At 43.4% G+C, this 14,272-nt stretch overlaps 3 protein-coding genes across 3 annotated transcripts in view; 2 read left to right on the forward strand and 1 right to left on the reverse strand.

The window, feature by feature from the left end:
• LOC123755253 (immunoglobulin superfamily DCC subclass member 3) overlaps window positions 1-12,173 on the reverse strand; it is a 132,737-nt gene extending 120,564 nt beyond the window's left edge. The window contains 1 exon segment of the mRNA XM_069328178.1: window positions 12,037-12,173. The gene's annotated coding sequence lies outside the window, so the exon portion shown is untranslated.
• LOC138366722 (paternally-expressed gene 3 protein-like) lies at window positions 6,290-7,585 on the forward strand. The gene has a single exon (XM_069327998.1). It carries the CDS (start codon window positions 6,290-6,292, stop codon window positions 7,583-7,585), a length of 1,296 nt encoding a protein of 431 aa, XP_069184099.1.
• Window positions 11,520-13,939, forward strand: LOC138366723 (uncharacterized). Its single transcript, XM_069327999.1, has 3 exons — window positions 11,520-11,636; window positions 11,762-11,886; window positions 12,781-13,939. Exons 1-3 carry the CDS (start codon window positions 11,520-11,522, stop codon window positions 13,937-13,939), a joined length of 1,401 nt encoding a protein of 466 aa, XP_069184100.1.
• The last annotated feature ends 333 nt before the right edge of the window (window positions 13,940-14,272 follow it).

The following is a 14,272-nucleotide window of genomic DNA, read 5'->3' on the forward strand; positions in this document are numbered from 1 at the left end:
ATATTTTTTCCGTTTTTGTTGGGAATGAGGTGAAGTGGGAGAGGCTCTTAGACAGTTATCTTGAGGTTATCTTGAAGTGGGGGAGGCTCTTAGACAGTTATCTCGAGGTTATCTTGAAGTGGGGGAGGCTCTTAGACAGTTATCTTGAGGTTATCTTGAAGTGGGGAGGGCTCTTAGACAGTTATCTTGAGGTTATCTTGAAGTGGGAGAGGCTCTTAGACAGTTATCTTGAGGTTATCTTGAAGTGGGAGAGGCTCTTAGACAGCTATCTTGAGGTTATCTTGAAGTGGGGAGGGCTCTTAGACAGTTATCTTGAGGTTATCTTGAAGTGGGGGAGGCTCTTAGACAGTTATCTTGAGGTTATCTTGAAGTGGGGGAGGCTCTTAGACAGTTATCTTGAGGTTATCTTGAAGTGGGGAGGGCTCTTAGACAGTTATCTTGAGGTTATCTTGAGATAACCTTTCGGGGATTAGAATCCCCGCGGCCCGGTTCTCGACCATGCCTCCCTTTTTGTTACACATCCCCAGGAAGCAGCCCGTAGCAGCTGTCTAACTCCCAGGTACCAATTTACTGCTAGGTGAACAGGAGCAACAGGGTGACAGAAACTGCCTATATGTTTCCGCCTCCCCCGGGGATCGAACCCGGACCCTCGGGACTACGAATCCCGAGCGTTGTCCACTTAGCCGTCAGGTCTCTGACAATGAGAACCTGTGGTGGACAGTTTTGGTACTGTCTCATTCTGTAAATACAAAAAGGACAGTAAGATGCTACGACCATGACAGTGGCATGTGGGTGACAGTCACCACTCCTGGCTGCTGTTAGATCCTCTTTAACAAAAACACAGAATTACACAAAAACACATGTACCTTTCAGTAAAAGCACTGAACTGCACAACAAGAACATAGACGTGTTCAACAAAAACACAGAACTACATAAGAAAGCACAGAATTACATAAGAAAGCACAGAACTACATAAGAAAGCACAGAACTACATAAGAAAGCACAGAACTACATAAGAAAGCACAGAATTACATAAGAAAGCACAGAACTACATAAGAAAGCACAGAACTACATAAGAAAGCACAGAACTACATAAGAACAAGGACTTAATCAACAAAAGTCCAGAACTCTGTAAACGAAAGGCTTGAATCCACATGAAGGAACCACTCAGCTATTTGCGCACTCAGCGAGTGAAGAAGATTATCACGCCCGCATCTTCCTATTGCTGCCGGCCACCTGCAGCGGCCTCCAGAGCAAACATGTGATGATAAGAACTGAGTTCATCAAAGAACCATCATTGGCTCATCCCCCCCACCCCCCTACCCCGGAAGGTATTCGAGACCTGGAGGTGACTTCATTGTTGTTTTGACGTAAGGCAGGATATTAAAGCAACTACAAAATCGACTTGAGAATGGTCCAGGACGGACCGAAACGTCGTCGTCCCTTCACTATCTAGTGTGTGGTTTGGTCAACATATTTCAGCCACGTTATTGTGACTCCTCGTCTACTTAAAGTAATCAAGAAATTGTAATCGTTTGAAAAGTAATCGTTTCTGCCCGAAACGCTGTGGGTACTAGTGGGTTTGCAAGAATGTATATACTGTACTATCCAATGTATTCTCACAAACCCAATGTACCTTCTTGTATATATATAAATAAATAAATAAATAAATAAGATGTAACCACACACTTAAAGTAACTACATCAAGACGTCTGCACCCGTTGGGTATTCATCAGTTGGGTATTCACCAGAATGTATTCACCAAGAGTTAAGCACCAGCCGAGTATTGACCATATTGTGGACTTCGAGTCTGTATTGATGAAGCACTGATTACATGCCAGTTGAATCTGAGAGGACCCTGAGCCTCTGTGAAGAGAATAAATGGCATTCTAAGGCAGCCATTAGGGACCCCACGTATGCACTTATATAACACATAAATGAAAATGTCTATCTGTCCGGAGTTGGAGGCCAGCTTGGGGCTAACTTCACACAATTTTTCCCAGTAATTGCTGTTGGGTACGTGCACAGTATGGATGGGTTGGGATTAGTGAAAAAAAACAGAGCTAAGTGAATATATATATATATATATATATATATATATATATATATATATATATATATATATATATATATATATATATGACAGTGTCATATATATATATTATTAATCCTTCCATGAAGGAAGGATTAAGACATGAATTTCCTTAAGTACCTCGTATTTAATGATACATGTTCAGAAGTATTATTAAATTAGTTTTTTAGTTATTATTCGTATTATTATTCTTATTATTATTATTCGTATTTCTTTGTGAAGATGCATGATTAAATATGAAAATACTTAAGGAAATTCCTATCTTAATCCTTCCATCGTGTTCTGACACTATCATATTGTTCATCACGTATTGATGAACACGTGATGAACAATATATATTCATCACGTGTTCATATATATAAATATATATATATATATATATATATATATATATATATATATATATATATATATATATATATATATATATATATATATATATACATATACATATATATATATATGTGTGTATGAACAAGCTTGAATGGTCCCCAAGCTAACATGCATCAGAAAACTCTTGACCCCCAGAAGGATTCGAGCCCAGACAGCCAGGGCTCCATGCACTTTAGTGTGTCCAGTAAACCGCTAAACCACACTGACTATTCAAAAGGATTGGAAGTCATCAGACCTTTAACCCAATCCCCCGACAGCACTCGGTGGTAAATTTTGGGTACAAAAATTTCATCGAATCACCTCGCATGTTTTGGGCCACGTGAGTAACACAAAATTTTTTCTTACTCACAAGTAGGTTGGCGGCCAATCCGAACGTCTTAGGAGAGACCAACGTCGACTATGCCTTTACATGACCACATGGGGACTATCAGTCCCCAAAAATAACAATATATAGGCACGACAACAACGTCTCTCTCTAGGCTTGCTTGATACCTGCTTGATGGGGTTCTGGGAGTTCTACTCCCCAAGCCCAGCCTGAGGCCAGGCTTGACTTGTGAGAGTTTGGTCCACCAGGCTGCTGCTTGGAGCGGCAGGCGATTAACAATGCACAAGCAACAGGCCTTCATCAGGGAGCACATAATCTCCTCACACAACCAGAGCATCACCAGAGACATCTTAACAAGCAACACTGAAATAATCGACAGATACAACGGCCACAGAATCAACAGCAATCAAGACCAGCATTCAACAATCAGTTAACAAATAATTACATTCTATACCCACTTCAAGACCCCGAGCCAACGCAGAGACAGGATCCAATGACCCTGCCTTAGAAACACAAGCAGCCGTAAGAACATAAGCTGCTTATGTTGATACTTGTAATTCCCTATCAATATCCACTATGTTAGGCCATTCATCCACTTGTTTCATCCACTTGTTCTGTACCACTTCACCCAAAGAGAATATAAGCCTGTGCAAAAGCATGGTAAATTAGTCTTTGAGAATGTGAAGAGTGACCTTGCGAAACGGATCCCTAGGCGTCAGAACAAAAAATAAAAGTGTGAAAATTAACTTTAATCCTACCCTTTCGGTCATATTCAACAACATATGTATATTTATATATATATATATATATATATATATATATATATATATATATATATATATATATATATATATATATATATATATATATATATATATATATATACATATATATATGTATTATTAGACTTTATGTATATGTATTATTATATATATATGTATTATTAGATATATATGTATTATTAGACTAGACCCTATTAGACTATTTTACAGGAACTTCTTTTCCACAGCTCATAAAACGGAGGAAAGGGTCCTGAAAGATATTGTCAGTAGAAACGTTATCCCTACAGACAAAAATCAGAGGATACAACTGACGATTTACTATAAAACCAGAAAAACGGCCAGCCTACTCATGAGAAACTCTCCAGACACAAAGCAGAACGCTTTAAAAGAGACCAACGTCGTCTATGCCTTCAAATGCCCTCCTGGGGACTGTAAGCCTCAAAAAACCATTATATAGGCAAGACAACAACATCTCTTTCCAGGCGTTTAACGATGCATAAGCAACAGGGCTCCATTAAGGAACATATAATCTCTTCCCACAAACAAACCATCACCAGAGAAATCTTAGCAAACAACACAGAAATCATCGATAGATACAGCGATAGCAGGCGGCTTGACGTCTGCGAGGCACTACACATCAAGAAGTCAAAACCAGCAATCAACAGCCAATTAATACACAACTATATTCTACCCACTTCAAGACTCCGTTCCAATATAGAAGCATCAAGAAATATGGACCAATAGGCTTTCTACAATTACTTCCATTCAATACCCATTGTTTCGTGTTCTGTCTTGTGTTTGAATTTAATACCCATTCAATACCCATTGTTAAAAGTTCGTTTTCACCTCATCCACCTCACCCAAATGTAGATATAAAACTCGAAGATGTGTAAGCTCTATTCAATTTCAGTTGTGTGTTTGTAAACTAAAGTCTTTGAAAATGTAATAAGTTTTACGAAACGCGCTCAAGTGTCGCGTCAGACTAGAAATAAAAATGAATTTTGGAGAATTGATCTTTGAATTACCATCAACAGTGAAAAGAAACGTAAGAAAGATAGAGAAAATTCGTGTTAGAATTATTAATCTTACTTTTTCGGTCATATTTAATAATATATATATATATATATATATATATATATATATATATATATATATATATATATATATATATGTCAATGGGGAATAAAACAATATTGTTCTAATCACCATATTACTGTATTGTAGACCAAAGGAATAGTGTAGTATGCAAAAACTTATTCAAAATGACATTAGGTATTCATGCCGGTAATTATAATTGGATGAGTTTGATCGTTTGTGTTTGACATATGTGTGTGTGTGTGTGTGTATTTGGGATGAGTGTTTAATAATGTAAACATTTCACAATTCATAATGACAGATATAGGGTTATTTTGCCTTTGAAATAATTTGCAATTATTTTTTTTTACTGTGCAACTGGACAAATTATGGAAACTTTTGGCAATGAGGGTAATAATGGCATTAAAACCACCATTCATATGCCGCAAAGTAGCCATACATGTAAACAAATCCAAATGGGCCGTGACGAGGATTCGAACCTGCGTCTGAGAGCATCCCAGACACTGCCTTAATCGACTGAGCTACGACATGGTATAAGAATGGCAACCAGAAATTCTACTGAATTTACTTGGACCCTGCAGCCTCTCCGTGACACAAACCAGGATTTTACACAATTTTCCCCATGCACTCGAGCTATGTCAATAGGCCGTTCAACCTCTTCGCCCGTATTTCATTACAACATTTCTTATACCATGTCGTAGCTCAGTCGATTAAGGCAGCGTCTGGGATGCTCTCGGACGCAGGTTCGAATCCTCGTCACGGCCCTTGTGGATTAGTTCATTTGAAACATCACGCTATTGTGATTGCTGTGTGTAGCCATCCATGTGTCTTACAGTAACTATCCATGGGTCTAACGGTAACTATCCATGTGTCTTACAGTAACTATCCATGGGTCTAACGGTAACTATCCATGTGTCTTACAGTAACTATCCATGTGTTTTACAGTACCTATCCATGTGTCTTACAGTAACTATCCATGGATCTTACAGTAACTATCCATGTGTCTTGCAGTACCTATCCATGTGTCTTACAGTAACTATCCATGGATCTTACAGTAACTATCCATGTGTCTGTCGATCCACGGTCAAATAGCCATCATTAAAAGCCATCGATGTGGTAAAGTGCATTAATTCAAGAGGCTGATGTTCGCGGTGTTATCCAATAAACCAGTGTCTATAGTGTCCAATTGATCAGTGTCTATAGTGTCCAATTGATCAGTGTCTATAGTGTCCAATTGATCAGTGTCTATAGTGTCCAATAGATCAGTGTCTATAGTGTACAATAGATCAGTGTCTATAGTGTCCAATAGATCAGTGTCCATAGTGTCCAATAGATCAGTGTCTATAGTGTCTAATAGATCAGTGTCTATCGTGTCTAATAGATCAGTGTCTATAGTGTCCAATAGATTAATTTCTATAGTGTCCAATAAATCAGTGTCTATAGGGTGCAATAGATAAATGTCTATACTGTCCACTAGATCAGTATCTATAGGGTCCAATAGCTCAGTGTCTATAGTGTTCAATAGATTAGTGTCTATAGTGTCCAATATATCAGTGTCTATAGTGTCCAATAGATCAGTGTCCCTTGATCTATTGTTGACCAATGTGCTGCCAAGCAAGCGACCAGTGTTCTGTCCAGGAGACGAGTGTCCAGAGCTCTATATACGAGGACAGTGTCCAGAGCTCTATATACGAGGACAGTGTCCAGAGCTCTATATACGTGGACAGTGTCCAGAGCTCTATATACGAGGACGGTGTCCAGAGCTCTATATACGAGGACAGTGTCCAGAGCTCTATATACGAGGACAGTGTCCAGAGCTCTATATACGAGGACAGTGTCCAGAGCTCTATATACGAGGACGGTGTCCAGAGCTCTATATACGAGGACGGTGTCCAGAGCTCTATATACGAGGACAGTGTCCAGAGCTCTATATACGAGGACAGTGCCCAGAGCTCTATATACGAGGACAGTGTCCAGAGCTCTATATACGAGGACAGTGTCCAGAGCTCTATATACGAGGACAGTGCCCAGAGCTCTATATACGAGGACAGTGTCCAGAGCTCTATATACGAGGACAGTGCCCAGAGCTCTATATACGAGGACAGTGTCCAGAGCTCTATATACGAGGACAGTGTCCAGAGCTCTATATACGAGGACAGTGTCCAGAGCTCTATATACGAGGACAGTGCCCAGAGCTCTATATACGAGGACAGTGTCCAGAGCTCTATATACGAGGACAGTGTCCAGAGCTCTATATACGAGGACAGTGTCCAGAGCTCTATATACGAGGACAGTGTCCAGAGCTCTATATACGAGGACAGTGTCCAGAGCTCTATATACGAAGACAGTGTCCAGAGCTCTATATACGAGGACGGTGTCCAGAGCTCTATATACGAGGACAGTGTCCAGAGCTCTATATACGAGGACAGTGCCCAGAGCTCTATATACGAGGACAGTGTCCAGAGCTCTATATACGAGGACAGTGTCCAGAGCTCTATATACGAGGACAGTGCCCAGAGCTCTATATACGAGGACAGTGTCCAGAGCTCTATATACGAGGACAGTGCCCAGAGCTCTATATACGAGGACAGTGTCCAGAGCTCTATATACGAGGACAGTGTCCAGAGCTCTATATACGAGGACAGTGTCCAGAGCTCTATATACGAGGACAGTGCCCAGAGCTCTATATACGAGGACAGTGTCCAGAGCTCTATATACGAGGACAGTGTCCAGAGCTCTATATACGAGGACAGTGTCCAGAGCTCTATATACGAGGACAGTGTCCAGAGCTCTATATACGAGGACAGTGTCCAGAGCTCTATATACGAGGACAGTGTCCAGAGCTCTATATACGAGGACAGTGTCCAGAATTTTGTCTCGGACAATATTTCCAAATAGAATACTGACCTGACCAACACCCGCTGAAGGTAAGGGAATTATCAGGAGCAAGCACTAAGCCAGTATGATTATATAACACACACGTAAGAGATAAAGACTGAATAGGGTCTTAAATAGGAGGACTGAGACTACAGTTAAGACTAGACTAGACTTAAATAGGCTGACTCCATACACTGTTTCAAGTGTAGATATGATAGAGCCCAGTAGGCTCAGGAACCTGTCCTGGGAACCAGTTGATTGACAGTTAAGAGGCGGGACCAAAGAGCTAGAGCTCAACCCCCGCAAGCGTTGATGATAAGACTCGCGACAGGAATGATGAATTAGAGACGTCACAGAATAAACATGAGTAAACACCGTATAAACAAAATGTTTCTCTGGAAACAGCTTCTGTAATTCTTTGGAGACATGGAAGCAAGTGGCACGAGGCTGTCAAGCAGGCAGGACACGTAGCTACAGCACGAGGACACATGTGTACTGAGCAAGGACACATGTCTACGGAACAAAGACACGTTTCTACCAAACAAGTACATTTGACATCCGAGCAACGAGTACACCTGCCTGCCAAACGAGGACACATGTCTACCGAATTAGGACACATGTTCACCAAATAAGGACACGTGTCTACCAAACAAGGAGGACACATGTGTACATAACTAAGGACACGTGTTGCATGAATGAAGAAAACATTATTTTCCAATCCATATAACAATATTTGTGTACGTCCTTGACTCCTAAATGAGTTTGAATTGTCTGTGTCTTGGGATGTGTCTTGGGATGTTTCTTGAGATGTGTCTTGAGATCTGTCTTGGGATGTGTCTTGGGATGTGTCTTGCGATGTGTCTTGGGATGTGTCTTGGGATCTGTCTTGGGATCTGTCTTAGGATGTGTCCTGGGATGTGTCTTGTGATGTGTCGTGGGAAGTGTCTTGAGATCTGCCCTGGGATCCGCCCTGGGATCTGTTTAGGAATCTGCTTCGCGATCGGTCTTAAATGATCACATCTCCTCGATGACAGCCGGATTAATAGGAGGAATTAATAGGATGAAAATCAGATTAAGAGGAGGACTTGGGGGAGAGAGAGAGAGAGGCAGCTGCTACCTGGTTGATTAATCAGAGCTCGGAGTGATCTGATTGGTCGCCCACCAGTGGATCTTTGAGCTAGTCAGGAAATCGTTTAGTGAACGTCACTTTTGCGCTGGTCTGTGACGCGATTAACATGAGGGAATATATGACGTATATTCAACGTTCATTTAACGTTGGTTCTATGTTGACGTAACTTTGATTCGACGTCGATTTGACGTTGATCTGATGATCATGTTTTTTTTGCTTACTAAGAGATCCCAGATCGCGTGCATTGAGTGCATCGTTCCGGTGCACTCAAAGGCATTCACTATACACGACCTTCACTATATACGGTTACTGTAAACGATTTGTGTTTGTGTATGTATTTGTGATTGTGTATGTGCATGTATGTATATGTATGTATTTTGTATGTTTAAGTGTTTGTATGTACTCATAAGCATTCATGAATATAAACATCGAGTTTTAATCATTTCACACACACACACACACACACACACACACATACACACACACACACGCACACACACACACACACACACACACACACACACACACACACACACACACACACACACACACACACACACACACACACACTCACACACACACACGTTAGCCAGCCTCTCATATGCGAGGCTGGCTAACATCAGAACAGCCTTCAGGAACCTGTGTAAGGAATCATTCAGAATCTTGTACACCACATATGTAAGACCAATCCTGAAGTATATGGCCCAAGCATGGAGCCCGTACCTTGTCAAGCACAAGACAAAGCTGGAAAAAGTCCAAAGGTATGCCACTAGACTAGTCCCAGAACTAAGAGGCAAGAGTTACGAGGAAAGGCTGTGAGAAATGCACCTTACGACACTGGAAGACAGAAAAGTAAGGGAAGACATGATCATAACCTACAAAATCCTCAGGGGAATCGACCGGGTAAACAAGGATAAACTATTCAACACTGGTGGGACGCGAACAAGGGGACACAGGTGGAAACTGAGTACCCACATGAGCCACAGGGACGTTAGAAGGAACTTTTTCAGTGTCAGAGGTTAACGGATGGAAGGTTGAGAGGTTAACAGTTTCAGTTAACGGATGGAATGCTTTAGGCAGTCATGTGGTGGAGGCTGACTCCATACACAGTTTTAAATGTAGATATGATAGAGCCCAGTAGGCTCAGGAATTTGTACACCAGTTGATTGACAGTTGAGAGGCGGGACCAAGGAGCCAAAGCTCAACCCCCGCAAGCACAAATAGGTGAGTACACACACACACACACACACACACACACACACACACACACACACACACACACACACACACACACACAAGGTGCAAGGTTGTCACGAAGTCCCTTCTCTGGAGAGAAGGGACTTCGTGACAACCCATCAACATGGGTTCAGGGAGGTTCAGGAACCCATTAACATGGGTTCAGGGAAATCTTGCCTTACAGGCTTAATAGAATTCTACGATCAGGTGACTAAGATTAAGCAAGAAAGAGAAGGATGTGCGGATTGCATTTTCTTGGACTGTCGGAAAGCCTTTGACACAGTACCCCATAAAAGGCAAATGCATAAGCTGGAGAAACAGGCAGGAGTAACTGGTAGGGCGCTCCAGTGGATAAGGGAGTACCTAAGCAATAGGAAGCAGAGAGTTACAATGAGGAGGGGGGGGGAACTCAAATTGGCGTGAAGTCACCGGTGGAGTCCCACAGGGCTCTGTACTCGGATCTATATTGTTTCTGATATACGTAAATGATCTCCCAGAGGGTAAAGACTCATTCCCCTCAATGTTTGCTGACGACGAAAAAACTATGAGAAGGATTAAGACAGAGGAGGACAGCTTAAAGCTTCAAGAAGACCTGGACAAGCTGCAGGAATGGTCGAACAAATGGATGTTAGAGTTTAACCCAAGAAAATTTAATGTAATGAAAATTGGTGTAGGGATCAGGATACCAGATACAAGGTATCATTTGGGAGACGAAATACTTCAAGAGTCAGAGAGAGAGAGAGAGAGAGAGAGAGAGAGAGAGAGAGAGAGAGAGAGAGAGAGAGAGAGAGAGAGAGAGAGAGAGAGAGAGAGAGAGAGAGAGAGAGAGAGACACCTGGGTGTTGATATCACGCCAGACCTATCCCCCTGAAGCCCATATCAAAAGGATAACATCAGCGGCATATGCCAGGTTGGCTAACATAAGAACGGCATTTAGAAACTTGTGTAAGGAATCTTTCAGAACTTTGTATACCACATATGTCAGACCAATCCCGGTGTATGCGGCTCTAGCATGGAGTCCATATCTAATCAAGCATAAGACTAAACTCGAAAATATTCTAAAGTTTGCCACCAGACTAGTACCTGAACTAAGAGGTATGAACTACGAAGAAAGACTACGGGAATTAAACCTCACGTCGCTAGAAGACAGAAGAGTTAGAGGGGACATAATCACCACATACAAAATTTCCAGAGGAATTGATAGGGTAGATAAAGACAAACTATTTAACACAAGGAGCTCACGCACTAGGGAATACAGGTGGAAATTGAGTGCCCAAATGAGCCATAGAGACGTAAGAATTTTTTTTCAGTGTCAGAGTGGTAGACAAATGGAATGCATTAGGAAGTCATGTGGTGGAGGCTGACTCCATTTACAGCTTCAAGTGTAGATATGATAGAGCCCAGTAGGCTCTGGAACCTGTATACCAGTTGATTGACAGTTGAGAGGGGGGACCAAAGAGCCAGAGCTCAACCCCCGCAAGCACAACTAGGTAAGTATAACTCGGTAAGTGCACACACACACACACACACACACACACACACACACACACACACACACACACACACACACAACTAATGGTCAAGACGTAAATGTTTCCCCAACAAGAACGTAAATCACAATGTAAACACTACAACTACTTGGGTTTAAGATTGCAACACTCACTTATTGACTCGACGTGGCAGTCTAGCGGGCAAAATATGCTAAAGGTGCGTTTAATCAACGTGGGATCAACGTATTTAATGTTTTATTTAGCGTTTGTCCAACGTAGCATCCACGTTAATCGAACGTTGGATAAACGATTGTTCAACGTCTTATAAGTCTTCATTCACAGTTGGATGAACTTTGGATCATCCTTTATACAATGCGTTCAACATTTTCAACGCTGCAACGTCGTTTATACAACTCATTCAACGTGGAATCAACGTTTATTGACGGTTGGATCCACGTTAATTCAACGTTAGAACCATCTTTATTCCGTCATTACATATTTCTAACGTCAATCATTTTTCGTGTGTTTCAAACTTTTAAAAATATTCCCAAAAAGTTACGAAAACTATTGAGTAATATCCTTGGTACCTTCTCTTTCACTCAGGACCATTAACTCACACTGCGTTAGCAAATTCTAACTAATTATCAACATCAATTTCTGGAGATTTAAGTGAAATGTTTGACATCGAAGGAGGAGAATCGACGCCGCGAGTGCTGACGGTCCTGGAAGCCAGGAACATAGGTCCTCTCCCCACCACGGCTCAGAGCACACTGACTTCTCCAAGCTCCGGACCCCCTGTTCATACCCCCATCCCTCCAACGCCACCCATCCCCTTCCCCCCATTAACTACAATCACCCATTCCCCCCAACACCCATTTCCCACCCCCCCCCACCCCCTTGCTTGTATAACACTTAATGCACGCAAATTTTGACGCTTCCGACCAAGACGCAATTTCCGTAGCACTTGAAGAAATCAAAAGCATCGTTATATCTACGTTTCCTAGCACTAATTTAACGTAAATTCATCGTTATAAGCGTCGAAATTCATCGTTAGAAGCGTCGAAATTCATCGTTAGAAGCGTCGAAATTGATATGGTTTCATGGAATTAATCCGGTCTAACTTTGACGCATGTGTCTATTGCGTCCAAACAGTGGTGATTCTCAGTGCATAACCACCTCTTGTAATCGTGAATCTATCAATAGATAGATAGATCTCTCATAGGCCTCTCGAGGGACGAGGTATGATGCTTGGCGCGGCCCACTTATCCACTACAACCTGGTTGATCCGGTAAGTGCTGCTGCAACTTGTCTGTCTCTGAAAATGTCCACTTTGGTTCTGGTAATATTTTATTTGGTTGAAGGCGGTTGTCAAGCTGTGGCTCCAGTGTAGGCTCCAGTGTAGGCTCCAGTGTAGGCTCCAGTGTAGGCTCCAGTGTAGGCTCCAGTGTAGGCTCCAGTGGAGGCTCCAGTGTAGGCTCCAGTGTAGGCTCCAGTGGAGGCTCCAGTGTAGGCTCCAGTGTAGGCTCCAGTGTAGGTTCCAGTGTAGGCTCCAGTGTAGGCTCCAGTGAAGGCTCCAGTGAAGGCTCCAGTGAAGGCTCCAGTGTAGGCTCCAGTGAAGGCTCCAGTGGAGGCTCCAGTGTAGGCTCCAGTGTAGGCTCCAGTGAAGGCTCCAGTGGAGGCTCCAGTGTAGGCTCCAGTGAAGGCTCCAGTGGAGGCTCCAGTGTAGGCTCCAGTGAAGGCTCCAGTGGAGGCTCCAGTGTAGGCTCCAGTGAAGGCTCCAGTGTAGGCTCCAGTGAAGGCTCCAGTGTAGGTTCCAGTGTAGGCTCCAGTGAAGGCTCCAGTGTAGGCTCCAGTGAAGGCTCCAGTGGAGGCTCCAGTGTAGGCTCCAGTGAAGGCTCCAGTGTAGGTTCCAGTGTAGGCTCCAGTGAAGGCTCCAGTGTAGGCTCCAGTGTAGGCTCCAGTGAAGGCTCCAGTGTAGGCTCCAGTGTAGGCTCCAGTGTAGGCTCCAGTGGAGGCTCCAGTGAAGGCTCCAGTGTAGGCTCCAGTGTAGGCTCCAGTGAAGGCTCCAGTGTAGGCTCCAGTGTAGGCTCCAGTGAAGGCTCCAGTGGAGGCTCCAGTGTAGGCTCCAGTGGAGGTTCCAGTGAAGGCTCCAGTGTAGGCTCCAGTGGAGGCTCCAGTGAAGGCTCCAGTGTAGGCTCCAGTGTAGGCTCCAGTGAAGGCTCCAGTGGAGGCTCCAGTGTAGGCTCCAGTGGAGGTTCCAGTGTAGGCTCCAATATAGGCTCCAGTGTAGGCTCCAGTGTAGGCTCCAGTGTAGGCCCCAGTGTAGGCTCCAGTGAAGGCTCCAGTGTATGCTCCAGTGTAGGCTCCAGTGAAGGCTCCAGTGTAGGCCCCAGTGAAGGCCCCAGTGAAGGCCCCAGTGTAGGCCCCAGTGTAGGCTCCAGTGTATGCTCCAGTGTAGGCTCCAGTGTAGGCTCAAGTGTAGGCTCCAGTGTAGGCCCCAGTGTAGGCTCCAGTGTATGATCCAGTGTAGGCTCCAGTGTAGGCTCCAGTGTATGCTCCAGTGTAGGCCCCAGTGTAGGCTCCAGTGTAGGCTCCAGTGAAGGCTCCAATGTCCAGCAGAGAGAGAACCCCCGCATCCAAGGGGACCAAGACCAGGATGACCCGCACTTCGCTCAGATGGCATCACCATATACACACCTGGAAGAGGGGCATACAGACATCTGGTGTGGGACTACACATGTGTGTATCCACCACACCTACATACACTTCGGTGATGATCAGGCAGGTGGGGCGGCCAACCACAGGGAAACAACCAAATCAATCAAGTACAGGCGACTGGAAGGTCAATACACC

Source organism: Procambarus clarkii, chromosome 20 (genome assembly GCF_040958095.1).
Source record: "Procambarus clarkii isolate CNS0578487 chromosome 20, FALCON_Pclarkii_2.0, whole genome shotgun sequence".
Classification (NCBI taxonomy): domain Eukaryota; kingdom Metazoa; phylum Arthropoda; class Malacostraca; order Decapoda; family Cambaridae; genus Procambarus; species Procambarus clarkii.

Coding starts and splice junctions, on each gene's coding strand:
- LOC138366722 (XM_069327998.1), top strand. CDS start 6,290: ATGTGCTGCCAAGCAAGCGACCAGTGTTCTGTCCAGGAGACGAGTGTC.
- LOC138366723 (XM_069327999.1), top strand. CDS start 11,520: ATGTTTCCCCAACAAGAACGTAAATCACAATGTAAACACTACAACTAC. Junction 11,637..11,761: donor GCGGGCAAAATATGCTAAAG/GTGCGTTTAATC, acceptor CTTCATTCACAG/TTGGATGAACTTTGGATCAT. Junction 11,887..12,780: donor TGGATCCACGTTAATTCAAC/GTTAGAACCATC, acceptor ATTTGGTTGAAG/GCGGTTGTCAAGCTGTGGCT.